The sequence below is a fragment of the Aythya ferina genome, assembly GCF_964211825.1.
Source record: "Aythya ferina genome assembly, chromosome: 4".
Taxonomy (NCBI): Eukaryota; Metazoa; Chordata; class Aves; order Anseriformes; family Anatidae; genus Aythya; species Aythya ferina.
Genome location: NC_140300.1, coordinates 42602698 through 42622740, shown reverse-complemented (window position 1 = coordinate 42622740; position 20043 = coordinate 42602698). Strand labels below are relative to the sequence as shown.

Sequence of the window (20043 nt, the reverse complement as noted above, 5' to 3'; positions counted from 1 at the left end):
AGACTTAGATTAAAGAGGTGCAATTAATTCGAATGAGCACGAAATGAAGTTGCTAGAGAGATAAATTAATAATTTACAAGGGGCTGCTTGGCGGCAATCTAATAACAGCTTTCGGGGAGCGGTGAACACAGCGGGGTCGGCCCTTCCCCGAGCGCTGCGGCTCCCGAGGAGGACGGGGAGGGGGGGTAGTAACCACAGTAAAAATATATATATATATTTATAATACGCAGTGTAAATGCAGAAAACCCTGCCATCTGTTTTTTTTTTTTTTTCTTTTATCATTATTATTATTTAAATCAAAATACTTTAGAGGCGTCCCTCGCGGCGCGAGCCTCAACTCTGGATTGCAGTCTGGGTCCCGAGCCCCCGAGCGGGGCCCGGGCGGGCTCGGGACCCCCCCAAATCCCCCCAAAACCCTCCCCAAACCCCCCTCCCCCCCCCCTACCGCGGCGGTACCTGCCGGCCGGGGCGGCCCCCGGCCCCGCGCCCCCTGCGCTGCCCGTCCCGGGGCCCGGCGGCGCGGGGTGGGCGCGGGGCGGCGGCTCGGGGTCAGATGCCGGCCGAGTACTTCATGCGCTTCTGCTTCTGGCGCTGGTTGCAGAACCAGACTCGCACCACGTTCTTCTTGAGGTCCAGCTTCTCGGCGATGGCGGCGATCTTCTCGGAGGAGGGCCGGGGCTGCAGCGCGAAATAGGCCTCGAGCGAGCGCTTCTCCGGGGCGGCGATGGAGGTCCGCTTGCGCTTCTTCTCGGCGCCGCTGAAGAGCTCGGGCTTGGCCAGCTTCTCGCGGTGCGACTTCTCGGCCTCCTCCAGCCAGGCCTGCAGGATGGGCTTGAGGGCGATCATGTTGTTGTGGGACAGGGTGAGCGACTCGAAGCGGCAGATGGTGCTCTGGCTGAGCGAGCCCACGCCCGGGATCTTCAGGTTGGCCAGCGCCGAGCCCACGTCTGCCTGGGTCACCCCCAGCTTGATGCGGCGCTGCTTGAAGCGCTCGGCGAAGGCCTCCAGGTCGCGGGGGTCGGCGTCCACGTCGCTCACGCAGCCCATGTGCGCCGGCAGCCCGTGGCCGTGGGCCATGCCCAGCGCCGCCGGGTGCATGGGGTTCATGCCGGCCATGTGCGGAGCGTGGCCCGGCGTGGAGACCACGGCGCCGTCGGGCCCGGCCATGGCCCCCAGCGCCAGCCCCGGCGTCAGGTGCTCCAAGAGTTCCCCCTCCAGCGCCTGGTGGGGCTGGTGGTGGTGGTGGTGGTGGTGGTGGTGGTGGTGGTGGGCGCCCGACAGGGCGGACGGGTGGGAGATGGGCACGGAGGACGAGGAGGCGGCCGAGGTGCAGGGGATGGTGTTCATGGTGTGGTACGTGGCGTCGGGCTTGAAGGGGCTGTGGTGCGGCGGGTGGTGGTGGTGGCTCTTGCTCGGGGAGACGATGTCCACGGCTGCCAGGGCTTCGGCGCGGGCCAGCAGGCTCTCGTCCAGACCGCCGAATATATTGCTCTGCAATTGCAAATAGAAGGCGCACATACCGCTCAGCGGGGAATTCGCCTCCCCGCGCGCTCCGCCGTGCCACTAAAACCTTCCCCGCATGTTAAAAAAGAGATCCTGGGGGGGGGGGGGGAGGAAGGAAAGGACGGGGAGGGGGGGAGAGGATGGGAGGGGGGGGAGCGGGAGAAGGAGCGGCACGGGGAGCGAGGGGAGCGGGCGAGGCGCGCGGGCTGCCACGGGCGCGCACACGGGCGGGCACACGCACACACACACACACACGCACACGCACCCGCACATACACGCGCACACACGAGCATGCACACGCACGCCGGCCGCCCCACGCCCCGGCGGCCCCACGCAGCGGCCCCAGGTCATAAAAATTCATGGGGGCGCCGAGCCCCGGCGCATGCATAAGTTGGGCGAGCGGCCCGGCGCCGCCGGGTGATTTGCTGCGCGGCCATGAAAAAATCATCAGGCGGCTCCGGGGGGCCGCCGAGGGGCTCCCCTTAAAGCGGGGCGGCGGGCACCTACCGGAGGGGTGGGCAGGCAGCCCCGCCGCATCGCCTCCGCGCCGCCGGAGCCGCCGGAGCCGCCGCCGGAGCCCGAGCCCGAGCCGGAGCCGCCGCCGGAGCCGGAGCCGGAGCCGCGAGCGGCGGAGCCGCCGGTGCCGGTGCTGCTGGGGGGGCTGGCGGCGGGGGCGGCGGCGGAGGGGCAGGGCGAGGCGCTGTGCAGGGCCGAGTACTTGGCTTCGTGGAGGCCGCCGCCGCCGCCGCCGCCGCCGTGGGGGAGGCCGAAGGGCTGCTTGCTGCTCAGGGACATCATCATCGTGCTCGCCGCCGCCGAGGAGGGCAGGGGCGCGGGGCCCGGGGGCCCGGACCCCGCGGAAAAGCCACAGGAGCCCCGCCTGCACCACCCCCCCCCCACCCCCGCGCGGAAAGGAAAAAAAAAGAAAAAAGAAAAAAAAAAGAAAAAGAAAAAGAAAAAAAAGCGAGATTTTTTTTTTAGAAAAGGAAAAATTTAAAAAAATCCCTCTCGGTCCCCAGCAGGGCGGCCGGGAGAGGCGGCTCCGGGGACGCGCGGGGGATGCTCCGGGGCTGCTCCGGGGCTGCGCGGGGTTTGCGCGGGGTTTGCGCGGGGTTTGCGCGGGGCTGCCTCCCGCCCGGGCGCTCGCCGCCGGCCGCCGCCGCCTCCGCTCCGGCGCCGGCCCTCGCCGCTCGCCAAGTGCCCTCCCCGGCGCCGCGCCGGTGGGTTTTACTCGCTCCCCTCCCTCCCCTCCCCTCTCGGCTGTCACCGCAGCCCCGCTCCCCGCCGAGGGCCCTGCGCGCCTGCCTCCTCCTCGGCCCCGGCCCCCTCCCCTCCGCCGCCCCCCCGCGCCCACGCCCACGCGTGCCCCCCGCGCCGCGCACCTCCCGGAAAGGGGAGGGCGAAGGAAAAGGAGGGGGGGGGATTAAAAAATAAAAATTAAAAAATTAAAAAAATAAAAAGAAGAAAAAGAAAAAAGCGCCCCCACCCCGCCTCCGCCGCCCCCAAATCCGACCTCCGTTAGGAAATAAAAGGCGTGAAATAAAAGGCAGGAGGGCAGGGGCCCGGCCGGGCTCCCTGCGGAGCTTGCACCGGGGATGCGCAGCGCGCAGCGGCCGCGGGCCGGGAGCCGCCGGGGGGAGGCGCGGAGCGGCCGTCGGGGCTCCCCCGGGGCTCCCCCGGGGCTGGGGGGGGTCCTCCCGCAAAGAGCAGCGCTGTCCCGGCAACTTCCCGGCCGAAAGAGGGGGGGAAATTAAATGGGGAGAGAGAAAGGGAAGGGAAGCGGGGAAGTCGGGTTTGGTTAAGGTGGCCGGGTGCGTTTCCGTGAATTTTCGCTTTGCGCCAGGAAGGTTAAAATAAGTGCTTAGGTGTTTAATTTCTCACCTAAACAGCAGACTTGGTAATTTTAAGGGAAATAAAAAAAAATTGCATTGTATCAGCTCTCACTGTCGCCAGCTCGGAGAAATGAAATAAATCAAAGTTAAAAGCTTGAGTATCATTTAATTATGGTGCGAATAGCGCTTGGAAAGAAGTAGAACAACATCTCTAAACAAATTATGGCCGGGCCAGGAAGGAATTATTAGATTGAAATTTCATTTAGGCTCGGGAGACACAGCGCTTCAATATGTAATCTGTTATGCCTCATCTGATTTGTATGCTTAATTCAGCTTGACGAATTTATTAGTTTTCATAATAGTAAAAAAATTGAGCAGCACTATGGGCTAATGCATTGTGTGTACTATAAATTGTATGTCACCGTTGAAAGGCTGAAGTCTATAGAAATCTTTTATTAATGACAACGCAGGAAAGAGGATTTTCTTGCAAGCCTTTAAGGAGTTCGTGCCAAACCTCCGCGCTTCGCGTCTCAGTAGGCTATTAACATATCGTCATACTAATTAGGCTACTTCGTGAGTGATATAATTTCAAACTTTAAATTATGTTCTAATTAACAAGGGTTGTCCGATTTGCTTAATCTTCAAAAGCCTTTTGGCTTGTCTAATTAGCCCAAACTATCGAGCCCCTCCAACGCCTGACAAAAGTCCGCGGCCGAGCTTGCCCGCCTCGCCGCCGGACCCCGTGCGAGGGTCGGGGACGGCCGGGGGGGCTGCAGGGCCCGACCCCGGCCTCTGCCCCCCCCGACCCCAACCTCCGCACCCCCTGCCCCAGCCTCTGCCCCCCCGACCCCGGCCGCTGCCCCCCGCGCCGCGCCGGGGGCTCTGCGGTGGCCCGGCGGGCGAGGGGAGCATCATTCCCGTCCGGGGAAAAAATAGAGAAAAAAAAAATGAAAAAAAGGGGAAAAAATGAAGGCAAACGCCTCGTCTAGGCGCGGAGGTCCGGGGGCGGGCAGCCCAGCGGGGAGAGGGCTCCGTGCGCCTCGCTCCGCGGCTCAACTTCGGCGGCCGGATCGGGCGGGCCGGCACCTCCCCGCGGCGCCGCTGCAGCCCCTCCCGCCTGCAGGGTAATTACGGGCGGCCGCTGTCCTAATGCATGCTGGCACGGGGGAGAGCGGAGGACGCATATCGTTAATATGAATTAATCTTGACTTTAATCGCGGCTGACAAGCCCGCTCCGCAGCGCCGGCCGCTCCTCGCCGCTGCGCGCCCCGGGACGGGGCAGGAACGGGCTTCGGGCACGGGGGGCAGCGGTGGGGACGCCCGAGGAAACTTTCCCTGTCCCGGGACCCCCTCCCCAAACCGGGCATCGCCGCCCCTCGGCCGCGGCCGCCCGGCGCTGCGCTCCCCGCCGGCCCGCGCAAAAGCCGCGCAGGAGCCGCGCAGCCCCCGCTGCCGCCCCGCGCTGGCCTCGCTGCGCCCTGCCCGCAGCCCCGCCGCACAGCGAGCGCTGCGCTTCCCTCTCCGGGCTCTTCCTTCGCGTATTGATTTGGGGTCTGGGTCATTTCAGCGCGGCCGAGATGCGCGGCCGCATCCCCGGGGCGAGAGGGGAGCCGGAGGGAGGTGAGGGGGTCAGGGCCGGCGCGCAGCCCCCGGTCCCAAATCAAAGGAGATTTCCCCCCACACACACACACACGCACGCACGCACGCCCACGCCCACAGCCTGACCCACGCAGACACCAGGGGAGAAATCCCTGTCGCCTCTCATGTATCCGCGCTCTGATTTACGATTAAAATTTAACGCCGCGCATTCATATTTTACCGAACCTAATGCGCCCCATCAATTTTTCATCCGTCGGGATGCGGGGCCGCGCTCCGGGCGCGCTCCACCTCCGCTGCCAGCGCGGGCACCCGCCTGGACGGGGAGCGCCGACCCCCCCCAGCACCCCGCACCCGCACCCGCACCCCGCACCCTGCCCCCAGCAGCGCCCAGCGGAGGAGCCACGAAAGCAAACCCAAAGCCCGGCTCCGATCAATGGAGACCTTTTTTTTTCCTTTTTTTTTTTTTTTTTTTTTTTTTTTTTCCCTGCCGTCCGTGGCGCCTCGCGCTTCCTGGCACTAAAACAAATGCAAGAAATCGAAACTTAATTACTTGCAAGAAATCCTGCAACCCCCCCGCATCATTCACCCCGCCGCGCCGCCCTCCAGCCCCGCTCGCTGCGCTCCCTGCACGGCCCCGGCCCCCCCCCGGGTCCCTCCGTTCTCCATCCCCATCCCCAGCACCCGGCCTCGCCTCGGACCTGCCTGGGACGGGAGGAAAGTTTGCCTCACGGAGATGTGGAGCGATGCTGGGGAAGAGCGAAGAGCACATTTGGGAGCCGCCTGCAAACCGAAGCGCGTTTGATTTGGCTACACGAGCAGCAGCCTCGCGCAGAAGTGAGGGGATCTAACAAAACCGGTAATAAGTGAAAAAATCATTACGGATGGGTTGTCCTCGCTGCTCACAGCCACCCAGCGTCTCAGACAAGGCTGAGCCCTGGTGCCCAGCAGGCTGCCAAGCAGCACCCAGGGGAAGCTGCTCACCGCCCGCCGGGGCTGCCTCCCCGCACCCCTCAGGAGTCTCACCGAGGGTAAGGCTGGCTGGGGGCTGCAGGACGTCTGGGCAGGCACCTGGTGGTGCTTTCGTCCCCCGTCCTGCTGCAGTTGGTGGTCAGCATGGGCCTGGTCCAGCAGGGAAACCACGGATGGCCTCACGCCTCCTGGGGCTTGTAAAGAGGGAAATTCACAGACATAAAGGGGCATACAGTGGAAAAGGAAGTAATGGGCTACACAAAACTGATAAGAATGTCAAATGTAAGTCTCACAGGGAACCTAGCTAGCTTAAAATAGCCCCACAGGTGGCATCTGTTCCCAACCTCTTTCCCACTCATTCCTTGTACAGAAAACATTAGGATCTCACAGATCATTAAAAAAAAAAAGTCCTATAAATCACAGTGTGGATGTCCTCGGGACTCTGTTCTTGCTGATCGAGACAATAACACGGTGCCTTAGATTACCCTTCATTATTATTACACTGTTTTAATCCATTTCACTTGTAGATGTATTATCACAAATCCCACAGATCTGCTGTCCCACACGAGAGGTGTATAACCTTCAGCTGCACTATCTGGTGCATGTCGTCCCCTGTTCTGTGCTTTCCATGGCCTCTCTGGTCTTGGTAAGGTCTTGTCCTGCGTTATGAGTGGGACTGGAAGATTTCTCTGCATTTCTGCTTTCATCCCTTCATTTGGAAGAAACACTTTCCACTTTTCCAACAGCCTCTGGGCACCCAGCAAAGCACTTCAGACAAGCCCCTGTACACACACCCAGCTTCAAATATTTTGCTGAATTAGGATGAACCGAGCTTGTGCTTAACTGCTTTGATGTTTGACCAGAGACAACAAGAAGATGTGTTTTAAAAACTTTCAAACATCATAATCAACCATGTGTTTATACATATATATGTAGCAAATACAGTAAATAGTAGCCCAAAGTAGGCCAAAGCGGTGTTTATTATTTTATTTTGGGGTCATTATGACATTTTCATTGTAATATTTTATATTAAACTCTTTGAATGAAGGGGGTTGGATTCGACAAAGCTTTTACTAGCATTAAAACTCGTTTGCAGTGAGTGCTAGCAGCTGTGTAACAGCTTAATTAGGGCCCAGCGAGCCCCTTCTCCTCTGGCCATGCAGGAGCTGTGTATGTTGGGGCTGGGCATGTGGTGGTAACTACAGCTTGCTGCCCCTACCCACTGTTTTGCAGGGGATGGGGATAACTTGCATCTTTTTTCCAAGTGGAGCCTGAAGCAGGCTCTCCATGCCCTGCGTGAGAGGATGAGAGTTTGGTGGCAGTGAGTCAGGTGCTGTCCCTTGGCAGAGGTATGGCCTTGGTGGCACCTGGCTTTGTTCTGGTGCTATTTGGTGCTTTGTGCTGTGTCCCCAGTGTTGTGTGGTGTCTTGTGGCATGCCGTAGTGTGTTGTGTGCCATACTGTGACTTTATAGGTGGGCATGCTATTTTATTGAAATAGGTAACTTCTTTTAAAAAGTAAGACCAGCCTTTGCCTTATGAATATGCTAAAGGCAGGAGGTGCTTCCATCTAGAAATAAAGTGGCTCACTCTGTGCTCCTGAATTGCTCAGAGTGCTTAAAGGTGGCTCAAAAGGCTGGAAAGAAAGGTAACCTGACAAATAAGGGTTAAACACCTGGACACCAAAGCAAGTAAAGCTCATCAGTGAGCAGAGCCCACCTACTTTAGATGCCTGTGGGCAGGAAAGAAGCTTGTGGGTGGGAAGGAGGTCTCCAGGCTGGCAGGTGAGGGAAGGAAGAGGGTGGTTGCTCCAAACCTGTGTCTTCTGTGGGGTGAGTGGGTGGTAAAGTTAATTTACAGCATGGCATAATAAAACTGGATGATCTCTGAGGGGATGGCAGGCTTACTGTTGTACCTAAATAATACTTTTCTAGGTAATAGTTTGATAAAGATCTTGTGTGTGTGCTGTACTGCCATGAGAGATGGTGGGAGGGTATCAGGTCACAGCAGGGGCTGCTACATTAGCTTTGTCCTGACCAAAAACAGCGTGTGCATTCAAAACAGCTTGGCCAGGCAAAGAGGGAGGGGGGAAATGCTAATTACACTTAGTTAGGTAGCTAGATTTTGTTTATTTACTCCTTTTTAAGTCAGAAGTAACTGGGTGAATTGGAAGCACCTATGCTTCCTTTGGATGCACACATGGATGCCCTGAACTCTGAATGTTCTTGTGGAGTTAAACCTGGCCTGGAGATGGGTGACCAGCCTTCCTCTGAGGGAAGAGATGCCATCTTCTGAGGGGCAGCTTGGGGACACCCCTTATTTCAAAGATGCAGGCTGATGTTACAACTATTTTTTAAAACACTCTGCATTCCTTACTTAATTCTGTGTGACACCTGTCTTCTGGTTACTTTATTGGAATCACAGTTTTTTACACGTAAATCCAGCATTATACGTGAAGTGGTGAAAACACTAGATCTCTGTATCAGCACGAGCAGGGGATGTTTGTCTCCTTACTCAAGGACTCGTGCACTTAAGGTGCTACGGTAAAGCAAGAGCGATGGGAGCTCCAAAGGAAAGCTGCGCTCGTGTGTTCTTCCTTGTGGCAAAGTTGCTGCTGCGTCAAATGAGAGTTTAGTCTCTGTCTAGAGGATAGACTTAGGCTGTACGAGTGCTATTCAAATTAAGAAGAGTTAAATTTGCAGTCTTGTGATTTTTCTTTTTTTTTCCCCATTTAAAAAGTAACTCACAAAGGCTATAGAGGCTTACTAGCATAGCACATACAGAGTTACTTTTTTGAAATTATCATTGCTCCTCTCCATATCATGTCAGCAGACATTCCCGTGTCTGTTAGCGTTTCCGTAGTTTGTTGGCTCATGCACATACAAATCAGACCTTGAATGCTATGCTGGCACACATCTGCATGTTAAGATTATCATCTTTTGGATAAAACACCCCCAAAACTTTAGAGAGGACAGAAAAGATAATTTTAGTCTTTGTCTGGTCTTATTTGTTCTTACACCATGTTTCTGAAACATATGCTAGTATGAAGATAGCTGAAGGAGAAGAAACTTTGTTCTGAATTGTCTATATCTACATCAGATTGCCGGAGCTGTGCCACTCAGAACTTGCTTCCGGTTTTATATTTATTTATGTGCAAATAAGCTTATTTTTCTGCTGTTATGTTGTTATAATTAATCTGTCAAGAGCAGAAGTGGGTGGAGGGTGGTGGGATCTTAGGTAACAGCGTCACAGGATGTTAGCAGGAAGCCTGTGCCTCCTGAGGGCAACTTGTAGACCTAGCTAGATAGTATCTTAAAGAAAAAGTGCTAGAGGGGGAAGGTAAACACCTGCATCTTCAGGATGAAGACAGTTGTTTCGTCTGGCAATGTGGAAAATAGTGTCATAGGGTTTAGCTTTCTTTTCTCTTTCCCATTTGTTTTTCATTAATACTTGCCTGTATGAAAGAACTCATCTCAGCAAGCTCACCCAGGGGCAGGGAAGTGATGTGTCCTGCCCGCTGCTCCAGGTTACCAGCAGTTATTGCTGTAAGGATGTCTCTGTGCGTGTGGGGGGTTAGCTAAAGCACCCAGTTTCATACCTACTGCCAAAATAAAGCAATACTGGCAACCTATAGGAACATCCAAGTGTATGCAGGAGGGAAAAACTGTATGTAGTGATGGGGATGGGGGTAAGAGGAGCGGACTGAAGGGGCTGTGGGGTGTTGGTAAACTCCAGAAGCAGTTAATGGAAGGAAAGGAAACTGGCTCAAGGAGATGAAGCAAACAGCATACCTCCCCTTCAGTTTGGTCTCAGTAGTTAATTACTGAGCAGTGCCCAGTCCCCAGGCGTCCCTGGGTGCCCACGTGCTGTTGTCACCTCTGCAGAGGGATTGCTCCTGCTCGTTCAGGGGCTGTGGAGCGCAGTGGTGCCTGCTTCTGCTGGGCTCCGCAGAGCCTGCTGTGACACCAGCAAGTACGAGTTAATTGCAAATTTATTTCTGCACAGCAATAAGGGAAAAAACACTTGGGGCCAGTTTTCCTTAAAGAAAAAGGGGGAAAGCCTGTTCTACACTCATTTGATTAACCCGTGCTGTTAATCACTGCCAGGTTTATGAACCTCTATTACAAACTTGTTACTCTAAGGGGTTTCGGTTCAGTGATTGAAAAACAGCTGTAGGGCCTGGGTAGGTAGGAGTAGTAAGAAGTACAAGTAGAAGCGCCGAGCCTTTGAAGAGGTGCATAAATAATTAGCAACGTATTTCATGTGGACCCTTTCGTCAAGACACACTGTCAGACCTGGGATTTTAGCAGGACGCGATGAAAATGTAAAAAAGGAGCTCTGTACTCGTTCTAATGTGGTGACATTTAAGCCTAAGACAATTGGGTGTGTTAGAAGCTGCTGTAGGTCACAGAGCAGTGCTGTGCTGCTCCTGCATCTGGGACGTGCTTTTTCCAAAAACCACCCGTGTCTGAAAGTCTCCTTACTCTCTCATATCTTTGGGGTCTTAGATCCATATTTCATAGTTGCAAAACATGCAACACGGGTGAAAACCTGAAATGCATCTTAATAAAGCAAAGTGATGAATAAATACTGGCCTACACAGCTCCAGAAGATGGAGGGAAAAGGCTCGGGTGGTAAACCTAGGGCATGCCCATGTAACCAGCTCCAAAGAAAGTTATGAAGAGTTGGGTCCTATTAAAAGACGCTGGTGTAAATTTTTTTTCCAAAACTGTATATAGGAAAGCAAACATCACCCAAAGTGTCTTAGGTACCAAGCACAAGACTGTTTAAAACATGGCTTGGTTCAGCGTCATCCCTCTTTCTGTTGTTGTGTTATAGCTGACTGCTATTTAGGGTTATCTTTACTCTTTCCCATTTTTAAGCGTTAATCCTGATTTCTGGGACGAAGCCTGAACTCCACCTGTTTCAGATAGCTTTGTTCGTTCCTACCCTGTGGAAGAGCCCAGTGGTGTTGGTGGCAGGTTTGTCCAGTGGCTTATTAATGCCAGAAGCCAGCATTCATCTCCCCATTGATGGGAAACATGCAGCTCTGTGTTCAGACACAGGTCCTTCTGCAGAGATGGGTTGGTCTCTGCTACTCCCAGAAATGTTAACAGGATTTCAACAAGGTCAGAACTTGCTGAGGTTTTTTTTCCTCTTAACCTGAACAGAACAAACACTTCACTCCTCACCTCTTTCTACCAAGGTTTTCCGCTTACCTTCAGAGCCTGTAATAATAAATCAAATTCAGTGAGTGATCTTCACTTCGCCCCCACTTTCCGTGTGTGGGCTGAGTGGTGGTGATCACGGCAAACTTGCAGCAAGACCACAGGCCAGCGAATTTCCAAGTTGTGTTTCCTCATTGTGGTTGTCCAACATCTTAAGGATATGCTATGCAAGGGAGGGTGGTGGTCTCTGTGTGCCATGTGGTGTGGGATCCCCACAGAATAGGATGCAGAGCGAAATGCCAAGTTACAGCTGATACAAGGAGGGGCACAGCATCACCCCTCATCCTCCTGGGCTTGGCTTGGCAGCGTGCAACCTTCCAGGGAAACAGCTCGGGGTGTGCCTGGGCCCCGTGCCCATCTGCAGCACGTCCCTGGCTTGTGCCTTGCTGCCCAGAGGCACTGGCACAGGCAGGGTCTGCAGCAACACAGCCTGACTCACGGTCAGCCCATCAGTGACACCTCTTTTCATTGCCAGCGATGCCTGTTTTTAATTTTCGGTGACCAACAGGGCAGGTATTCCACCTGACAACTGTGCGTGGCGATGGTGCCACTCGGCTGTTACCTTTTAATATGCAAGGCAGGGAGGTGAGCCTTTTGTGAGCCTTTTAAGTGCCAGGCTTGTGGGAGGCCATCATTAGTCTGTCGAGGTGCTTCTTTATTGCTGCCTTCTACAAATGTATTTGATATTAGCAACTCCAAGCTCGGCTGTTTTGAGCAGACAAGATGTAGTGTTTATGAAAACAGACTTCTTGAAGCAAGCTGTGGGGGGGAGAAGGAGAGCTTGTTTACAGTGTTTTAAGCCAAATGGCTCCTTTGGCAGGAGGCTTTCTGTAACAAGTGAGAACAACGAGAATTAGCTCTCTCAGCACTTCAACAAGCAAAGATTTTTGTCTGTAATGAGAAGAATGAAGCTTGTTTGACACAAACTACAAAACAGCACAGGAAAGATGAAGAAGGAGGGCAGAAATACATTACTGAAGGTGAGGAAAAACAAGTTTGCTGCTCTACTGTGAATTCAAGCATCTTGCTCATTATAATGTCTAATTACAGCTGGCCTCATTCCAGAGGAGGGGGGAAAGGTAAATCTTGCCAACTGTGCCAAATCCTGCTGAGGAACTGACCACAGCAGCATCCTACCTGGCTCTGTATAATCCAAATAGTTCCCACTTTATTCTTCTGTACCCAGTCCTTCGTTATGCAGAAATGCAAATTCCACGTGGACTCCTGAGACTTCGAAACTGATTAGAATTTTTATGTTCCTCCGTTAAAGGTAAAAATAGGATATCCCAAGACAGCATCCCAAATTATAAACTGATCCGAGAAAATCGGAGTAGTTTACGTCTGTCATTAGGTGGATGCTCGCTTTCAGCAAGCGGTGCCAGTGATGTGGTTGCAGCCTCGTCTTAACTGCCTTCCTCTATTTTTTAGCAGTTAAGTGACAAATTAACATCGTTCTATTTACTTGAAGTGGGATATTCATCCATGTATCATTTAAAAGCAAATCTTTGGTATGTCTTTAAATTCAATATCTCACTGAGAACAGCGGAGGAGTTGCATCTGTGGCTATCCTGACTTACTCTGCAGTCTTCCTGAGGACCAGAGCTTGAACTCCCTGCAGAGGCAGGGCTGATGCTCGGTCACCTGAACGTGTCTGGGTAGATACAAAGGTGTACAGCCCCAGGGGCAAGGTTTGCTGCTTTAAAAGCAGTGGTAGATGAGGACACAGTGGGGCAAAGGGAGTATTTATTGAGTTCAAGCTTAGTGTTGTTTGTTCATGGCCAGACATCTCCTGTGTAATAAAGGTGTAGGGCTCCTCTCTTTCCTGTTTTGTTTTTTTTTTTTTCCCTCCTTTTTTCACTTTGCAAGCAATTGCAAGGCTAGTTCATGTTGCTAGAGACCTCCTCCTTTCCCACCAGCAGTGTCAGCCATGCAGCAGTGGCTTTGCAGATGACTTTGGAGCCCAGCTTCCTGGCTCTGAAGTACCTGTCAGCTCGCTGGCCTGGGGATCACAGCCACTTTTCTTCTGGTCTGGTTCCTGGAGTTGGTTTACACATCATGTTATCCGGTTACTCTGCTATTGCCCAGAGAAGCTGTGGCTGCCCATTCCTGGAGGTGCTCAAGGCCAGGCTGGATGGGGCTTTGGGCAACCTGGGCTGGGGGAAGGTGTCCCTGCCCATGGCAGGGGGCTGGAACTGGGTGGGGTTTAGGGTCCCTTCCATCCCAAACACTTCTATGCTTCTCCACTCTTTCCAAGGCCTTCCGACTGCCTCAAAATGATAGTCCTGAAGTATTTACTTTGTCCCATTCTTGTAGGTGCTTTGATGGTGTTTGTGTATTTAATTTCATCAAAAGCTTGTAATAGCTGGCGAAGTTGGTTGGAGGGGAAAAGCTGAGGCTGTGTGTAATGTAACAAGTCTTGTTTATGTGGTTTCCTGCTGTTTGGACACAGCTACATGCTGTTAATATTGCATTTGTGCAGTATGTGCTTATTGCTAGGAATGGTGCTTATCTGGGCATAAAAAGGATATTGATAACTGATCTTATACACCCCTATGGCTTTCCAGATTCCTAGTACAGAAGTGACTTTTTGCCTTCTTTAGCTCCAGTGCTGGGGTCTCCACTTCCTTCTGCTTGTCTCGTCTCCCACATAAGTCCATGAGTTATTGCTTGTATGATGAGCATAGCTGGGGAAGTCAGGAGATATATATATATATATGTTTTAAAGGAACTAAATAATTCTTGCAAAAGAGTCCAGGAAGAATTATTTGGAACTATTGATCCTTTTATTTCTGTTGGCCATGCTATTTTCTTCAGCAGAACTGTCTGGGAGAAGTAAAAATGTCTGTTAAAATAGTGGAATGCCCCTCCTCTGGCTTTATCTCAAGTTCCCAGGTTAGGGCCTGATCTGTTACACAGCTATAAAACAAGGTTAATGTGATTGTAATAGACACAGATCAGGATTAGGTCTGCAAAGCATAAAATGAGAATTATATTGAAGTGGAGATTTATGAGGCTATTCCTAGTTATATCAGGAAAGGATAAAAACACAAATGTCTTCGGTAAGCACGTGGCTATATGTGGAAAAAGTCCAGTAGATATATATAACCTCATAATTTTTCTTCCATATGATAAAAGATTTATTAAAATCTCCTAGAAGAAGAGCAGCCAAGTTTGTTGCTATGGGAGAATCCTTATGACTTCAGGTCTGTGTTTTCTCTGGAAAACAGGGTGGCTTTTATTCTGTTTTGTTTTTTCCCCTTCCAGCACTATTGTGAAGTGTAATTAAACCAGGTACCCATATGTTTACATAGAAAGACAAATGGTCTGTTTATTTCAGCAGCTGCTTAACAAGCCACCAGCACAATCAATTAAATTAATCCCAGGAAATAAAACTTCAAATAAAGATGATATCTGAAATCATTTTTATTCATGGTTAGAGACCACGCAGATTCTTTTGACAAGTTGAAAAATCTTATGGGTGATGTTGAAAACTTCAATGTACAAGTGCTAATTCAATTTGAGGGGAAAAAAACTGACTTGATAGAATGGTTTCTGTAGAGAGATTACGAGAATAGCAAACCCCCAAGCAATACAAAGGCAGCCAGAGTATTGTATGCTCATTACCTGAATTTTCAAACATTTAACAACTGTAAGAAGTATGAATATGCAAAGCTTCCAGACTCTGGCCAACGTTTTTCTTTCCTGTTCCTGGAATGAAGGAGTCAGTGGCTTGCTGTCATTGTGCATATATGTATCTGCTATTAGCTAGGTTTAAGTTGCATATGATTTAAGGTCATAGGTCTCTAACTCAGCAGAGCATTTAAATGAATCTGCTTCTTCACCTTAAAAAATGTATGCAAGTGTAGCGTTGACCAGAATTTTATCCACAGTTCATTGAAACCACGTGGCTGTTGGGCAGCTTGGACCTTGTGGGGGCAGAGCAACATTAAACCATTGATTAAATCACAACAGGAAGATCAAAATGGGAGGAATACTCTCCTTGAAAGGGTGAAGGTCCTACGCAACCATCCTCCTCTATAGGGGGTAAGACCTAGAAAGGAAGGCCTTACAATGGATGTCCTCTGCCAGGGAATGGTTTGAATGCAAATTCCCCTCCCTCGTGGAACACCCCTTGACCTCCGTGAGGATTTTAGGGACTTGCCACCACAGCAAGTCTGAGGGGTCCGACAGCAGTGTTAGTCTGCTCATTTTCAAGTTCTGGGCCAGATCCTGCAAACTCATATGCATGAACAGTCCGTTATGCCTGAATACCCTGTGGAATCCTTTTATCATAGGTAAGTATTGACCCAGGTCTTTAGCTGGAAATGTGAAATACCACAGCTATATCTGTATTGCTCCTGGCACCTTACCTTCTGCCTTTTGCTTCCTCTTGCATGAAGAGTGCCATCAATTTCTGATAGACAAAATAAACAAGATACATGTGCAAGACTTAAAATCCCACACTTACTGCTGCATATTCAAAGCTTTGATATCTAATCTTTGACAAGACCGTGGAAGCTGCAAGAGCGGAGCTTAGAGAACAGTTTTTCTTTAAGGGTAAAGTCATGTTGCTATAAATAAGGACACCAAGCTCTGCAGGTTAAGGCTAATGGGGCAGTAGCAAATCTGTTTATATTAGGATGTCTCCTAAGAACGAGGAAAATGTGTTTTAACAATAAAAACCTGAATTGTGTTCAGCACTGAAGAATGCCACAGAAAGGCAGTTGATGTGCTGCGAGTGCTTTTATCTCTTACAAACCAATTTTTATCCTTACACAGGCACTGAAGGATTTATTTTAGTGGATTTCCCTCTGCAGTACCTGTGGTCTCTCCTTTGTTGGTGCTGTTTGCAAGAGACTTCTCAGCTGCCTGAATGACTCGATTCTGGTAAGCAGGCAAATCTCTAGGTTATGACAAATGCTTCCAGGCTCCAAGCAAAGAGCTGGCAACATCTGTATTTGCTCTGGGCTCCTGGAGTCCTATTCCTCTGGTCGTGTAGGTAGCAGACATGGGAGCACACCTGGCTGCCTGAATGCTCAGGTTTCCTTGCTGTGGAAACCCAAGAGCGTGGGTGAGAGTCGAGCACATTCCTTCAGAGTGGGGATGGGGCACGTTACTATCTGGGAGCTGGGAAGTGCTGCAGGCCACTAAAATGTGATGAGTTGAGCAGAGGAGCATTACTGCTGCTAGGACATGTGGCTGTGGTCTCAGGAGCCTGTGGCAAGCAGAGCTCCTTGCTTGGCTGCTGGTGGCTCTGTGCTGCACTTCCTTCATGGACTAATTGCCTACTGCAGATTGCCAGGTCTCTGTTAATTAACCCAAAACGTGAAAATCAGTGCACTTTTCTGCTTAGATATTGTTGAAAAATATCCACCTACTCATCCACTGCGATGCACAGTATGTGTAACAGCTGAAGCCCATAGTGTGTGCATTTATCATGCTCAAGGAGTTCTCATAAAAGAAAGCTGCTGGTCTTCAAAACACTGTGGAATGAGTGTCTTGTGTGAACAAAGGATTGCAGGGAGGGCACAGCATCACACTTGTGTGCCCAATGTTCAGAGCACAGCCCGGTCTAAACTACAGAGGGCACTGGGGCACTGCCAACTGCTGGCTGGGACTTGAGGCTTCAGCTGCCATGTGGCTTCCCAGCGAAGAGCTGACACGTAATTTGATTGTGAGGAGTAATCAATATGCTGCTGCTTTCTTGAGTTGTACACGTTTCCTAGTAATCCAAATTTTTGTTTGGCTGTCATTGTTAAAGATGATCAGAAAAGAAAGGGTCGGGAATATAAATGAAGCATCCTATTGCTCTAGGCCATGCTGTATCTAACTCGCACAAAATGCTGCTACTTGGTGCTAACTCTGTAGCTATCTTTTTGCATAAAAAAGCTGGCTCTGGATTTTGGAATGCTGAATAGAAAATTAAAAATGCAGGCCAGTCTTTGGGAACATTTTACTTACTGTTTTAATAAACTTTTGTTTATGCCTAGAGGTGCCATTAAATTACCAGCCAGACATTAATATACAGTACACAAGGGATCTTGTATATAAGCAGTGATTATTAGTGTGTGACTCAGACGGAGCTTGGTGCCTGTACAGATAGCTGCTGGATGGCAGATGAAAAGTGAATACCTGTCTGGATAAGTAGTGGTGGTACTTAGGCAGGGGATGTGGTGTTTGGCTGGCATGTTTTTTGTTTTTTTTTTTTTTTTTTTTTCCATTCTTTAAAAGAAAGCTGTCTCTTCAGAGAAGAAGCATGGCTTAAGGGGGCAGTGGTCTGTCATGGTAGAAATGCCTTCACTGTCATCAAATACCAGAAGATAAGGATGTGGTGTGATGATCCTGAGCTCAGTGTACCAAGTGCTTCCAAGTGATACGTTGTTCTGGACTCCTTAAGCAGGCAGGTTCCTGGCACCGCCAAGCATCTGGCTCTGCAGCTGGTTCATGCCAAACAAGGCTCGTGTCCTGTGACACTGCATCAGCAACAAGAACAAAGCTGAAGGAAGCTAAGGCTGCAAGGAGAAGCTGGAGCAAACACGGGCCATGGACAGCAGACTGGAAAGCATCTGAATAGCAAGGTTGAGTGGCAAAATCAGATGCATTTTGTTGCAGGCCTTGTGCTTGCATGCTTACAAAGACAGGTACAACCTCAAATGTGGGATTGTGGGAGTGTTGTGAGTTCATCTAGAGGGAAGAAATTCAAAAATCTCTCCAGCTTCTGAAGAAAAATGTATGCCAATTAATTCTGAATTGGGATTTTCCTTTACATTTGATCTACTTCAGAATGCACCACGAGGAAAGCTTCGTGTGAGGAAAGCTTAGAAATGCTCTCAGGGAAAAGGCACCATCATAACTCTCCTGTTTCCTGGAGGGTTCGAGGCAGAGCTCTGCTTGATGCACATCCTATAAAGGGAATATAAGGCCCTACCTAATTCAGCCTCCTCAGACTCCTGTTTTTTAGTCCAACCTTCGTTACCAGATGATCCTTCCCTGTGTTTATCTGCTTTCCTAGTTTCTGTAGAGTGCTTTCTGACTTGCTTGAACCCACAAAAAAATGAATCCCTTCCCTTGCTTTCAATAGCACAATGCTTTGGCATATGAGATGCTTATGTGGAACAAAATCAGGGAGCTTGGATGTGACTTGACAAATGAGCAATGCAAAACCAACATTGGATGGCTTCTGTGGCATAAGCTGTGTAGATGGCAGGCAGTAGGGTGTGCTGCTTAAAAACCTTTGTGAAATCTGATTAACGTTGTTGGAATATTTCAAGGTTAGGGGTTTAAAAAGCTTTCCCTTCAGGCTGTATCTTTCCTTGTGCTGTTTACGTTGGGGTGGTACATACCCCAAAAGTCCTCCCTCAGCTTCTATCCCCTCTGTCTTTATCTAAATAGTCAGTTTGGGCTGGATGCTTCTGGAATAATGACTGCATCCAAAACTAATCACAGTGACTTCCAGATCTGGATCTGATTACTGACAACAACAAGAGGCAGTCCTGTTTTCTTTCTATTAGATGCTTGTAGTGGGGGGACTGGATTTGTTTCTGTGGTTTTGTTCTCTATTCATGTCATTATTTACCAGCAATACACAATTATGTCCTCTTTTGTTCAGCTTTATTCCCTCGTCCTTGTGTGATATTGTTATAGGCACAAAGTGTCCCAGTTTTTTAGCACTTCGTTATTTATTAATGCCACAGATCGTGGGATGAAGGTTTGTCAGCATCCTCATTTTTTCTTCTATTGACAGATAAAGTAACTGTACAGAAGCTGATTTGTTAATGATTTTCAAAGGATCTCTTCCTATCTGGCAATATTTTTCCTCATTAGTTAGTGTACTTCCCATTAGCCTGTCTTCCTACCTGACTCCACTTTTGGTTTTGGTTGTCTGCTTTCACACTTGATGAGTTTTCCACTTAACTCTGAATCTTTGAGGGGAGAGGAAGAGTGGACCTGATCCCCAGTGGTAGATGTGGCCTGATACACCCCGGTGCCTCAAGGACAGGGCTGGTGAGGGTGTCTGCAGGAGGAGGTGGAGGAGTTTGGATTTTGACTCTGTTCAGAGCAGAGCAAAGGGGGAACCCTGATAACTTTGTCTTGGTGGTGCCTGTTTGTATGGAAGCCTGAATCTACAATGGCATTAATCCCTGTGGTTGGCACAAAGGAGGGCTCCGTTAAAATGAGGTGCATTGTGTGCACATGCGCTGCAGTTCCTTGATTGCAGTGCAAACATGCCTGAAATTACGCTAACATATTGCCTGGAGTTCTGCTAGAGCTGGTGCAGTGAAGCCTTGTGGTCTGATCAAGATTTCTGTCTTGGTACAAATAACATTTTAGGAAGAAAGCAGGCAGCCCAACTCCAGCACTGCAGAGGAGCCTGGTGCTGCAGGGATGGGTGGGAGCAGGTGCTCTGAGGACTGGCCTATGCAGCACATGCACAGATGCTCCTCTGGGAGCACTTTCCAGTCCATTTCTAAGCAAATGCCAGATAGGGCTGTGATCAAAGAAATTGATTTGTGAATAATGTAGAATCTGCTTCCATGCAGGTAAAGGACTGCATCATCAAGCTAGATGACTGCAAGCTCCTGTGTTTCCCTGCACCTGGAGTGGCCTGGCTTACTAGGGGGAGGGCAGGTGAAACTTCACTTTGTAGATCTGTATCCTCATATGTATAACAAGGTTTTTAGTTTCCATCCTGCTGGGGGAAATCATGGTGGCTGGTGAGAAGTGAATGGTCAGGCTTTGTTATGAAACTGGTTTGATGCTTGAACTAGTCAACAGAAGTCAACGTGCCAAGGTAAGCACAAAGGATGTGTGTATGCTTCTGTCTTTCTATTGCACATCTGTATTGCACCTCTTTCTCTGAACCTTTAAACTCTTTGGTTCTGTTAAAATCAAAAGGCACGGGCACAAAAGAAAT

The 20043-nt window shown here is 50.3% G+C and overlaps 1 protein-coding gene and 1 long non-coding RNA gene across 2 annotated transcripts; one reads left to right on the top strand and one right to left on the bottom strand.

The window, feature by feature from the left end:
- Positions 1–504: 504 nt before the first annotated feature.
- Positions 505–2304, bottom strand: POU4F2 (POU class 4 homeobox 2; the record flags this gene model as incomplete). Its single annotated transcript, XM_084518586.1, has 2 exons — positions 505–1491; positions 2011–2304. The coding sequence occupies 2 exons, from the start codon at positions 2302–2304 to the stop codon at positions 550–552; spliced, it is 1236 nt and encodes a 411-aa protein (XP_084374712.1). The 3' UTR covers positions 505–549.
- A 4765-nt stretch (positions 2305–7069) lies between these two features.
- LOC311436408 lies at positions 7070–19619 on the top strand. Its single transcript, XR_014692822.1, has 3 exons — positions 7070–7252; positions 15909–16016; positions 17361–19619. It is a non-coding gene; the product is annotated as an uncharacterized lncRNA (long non-coding RNA).
- The last annotated feature ends 424 nt before the right edge of the window (positions 19620–20043 follow it).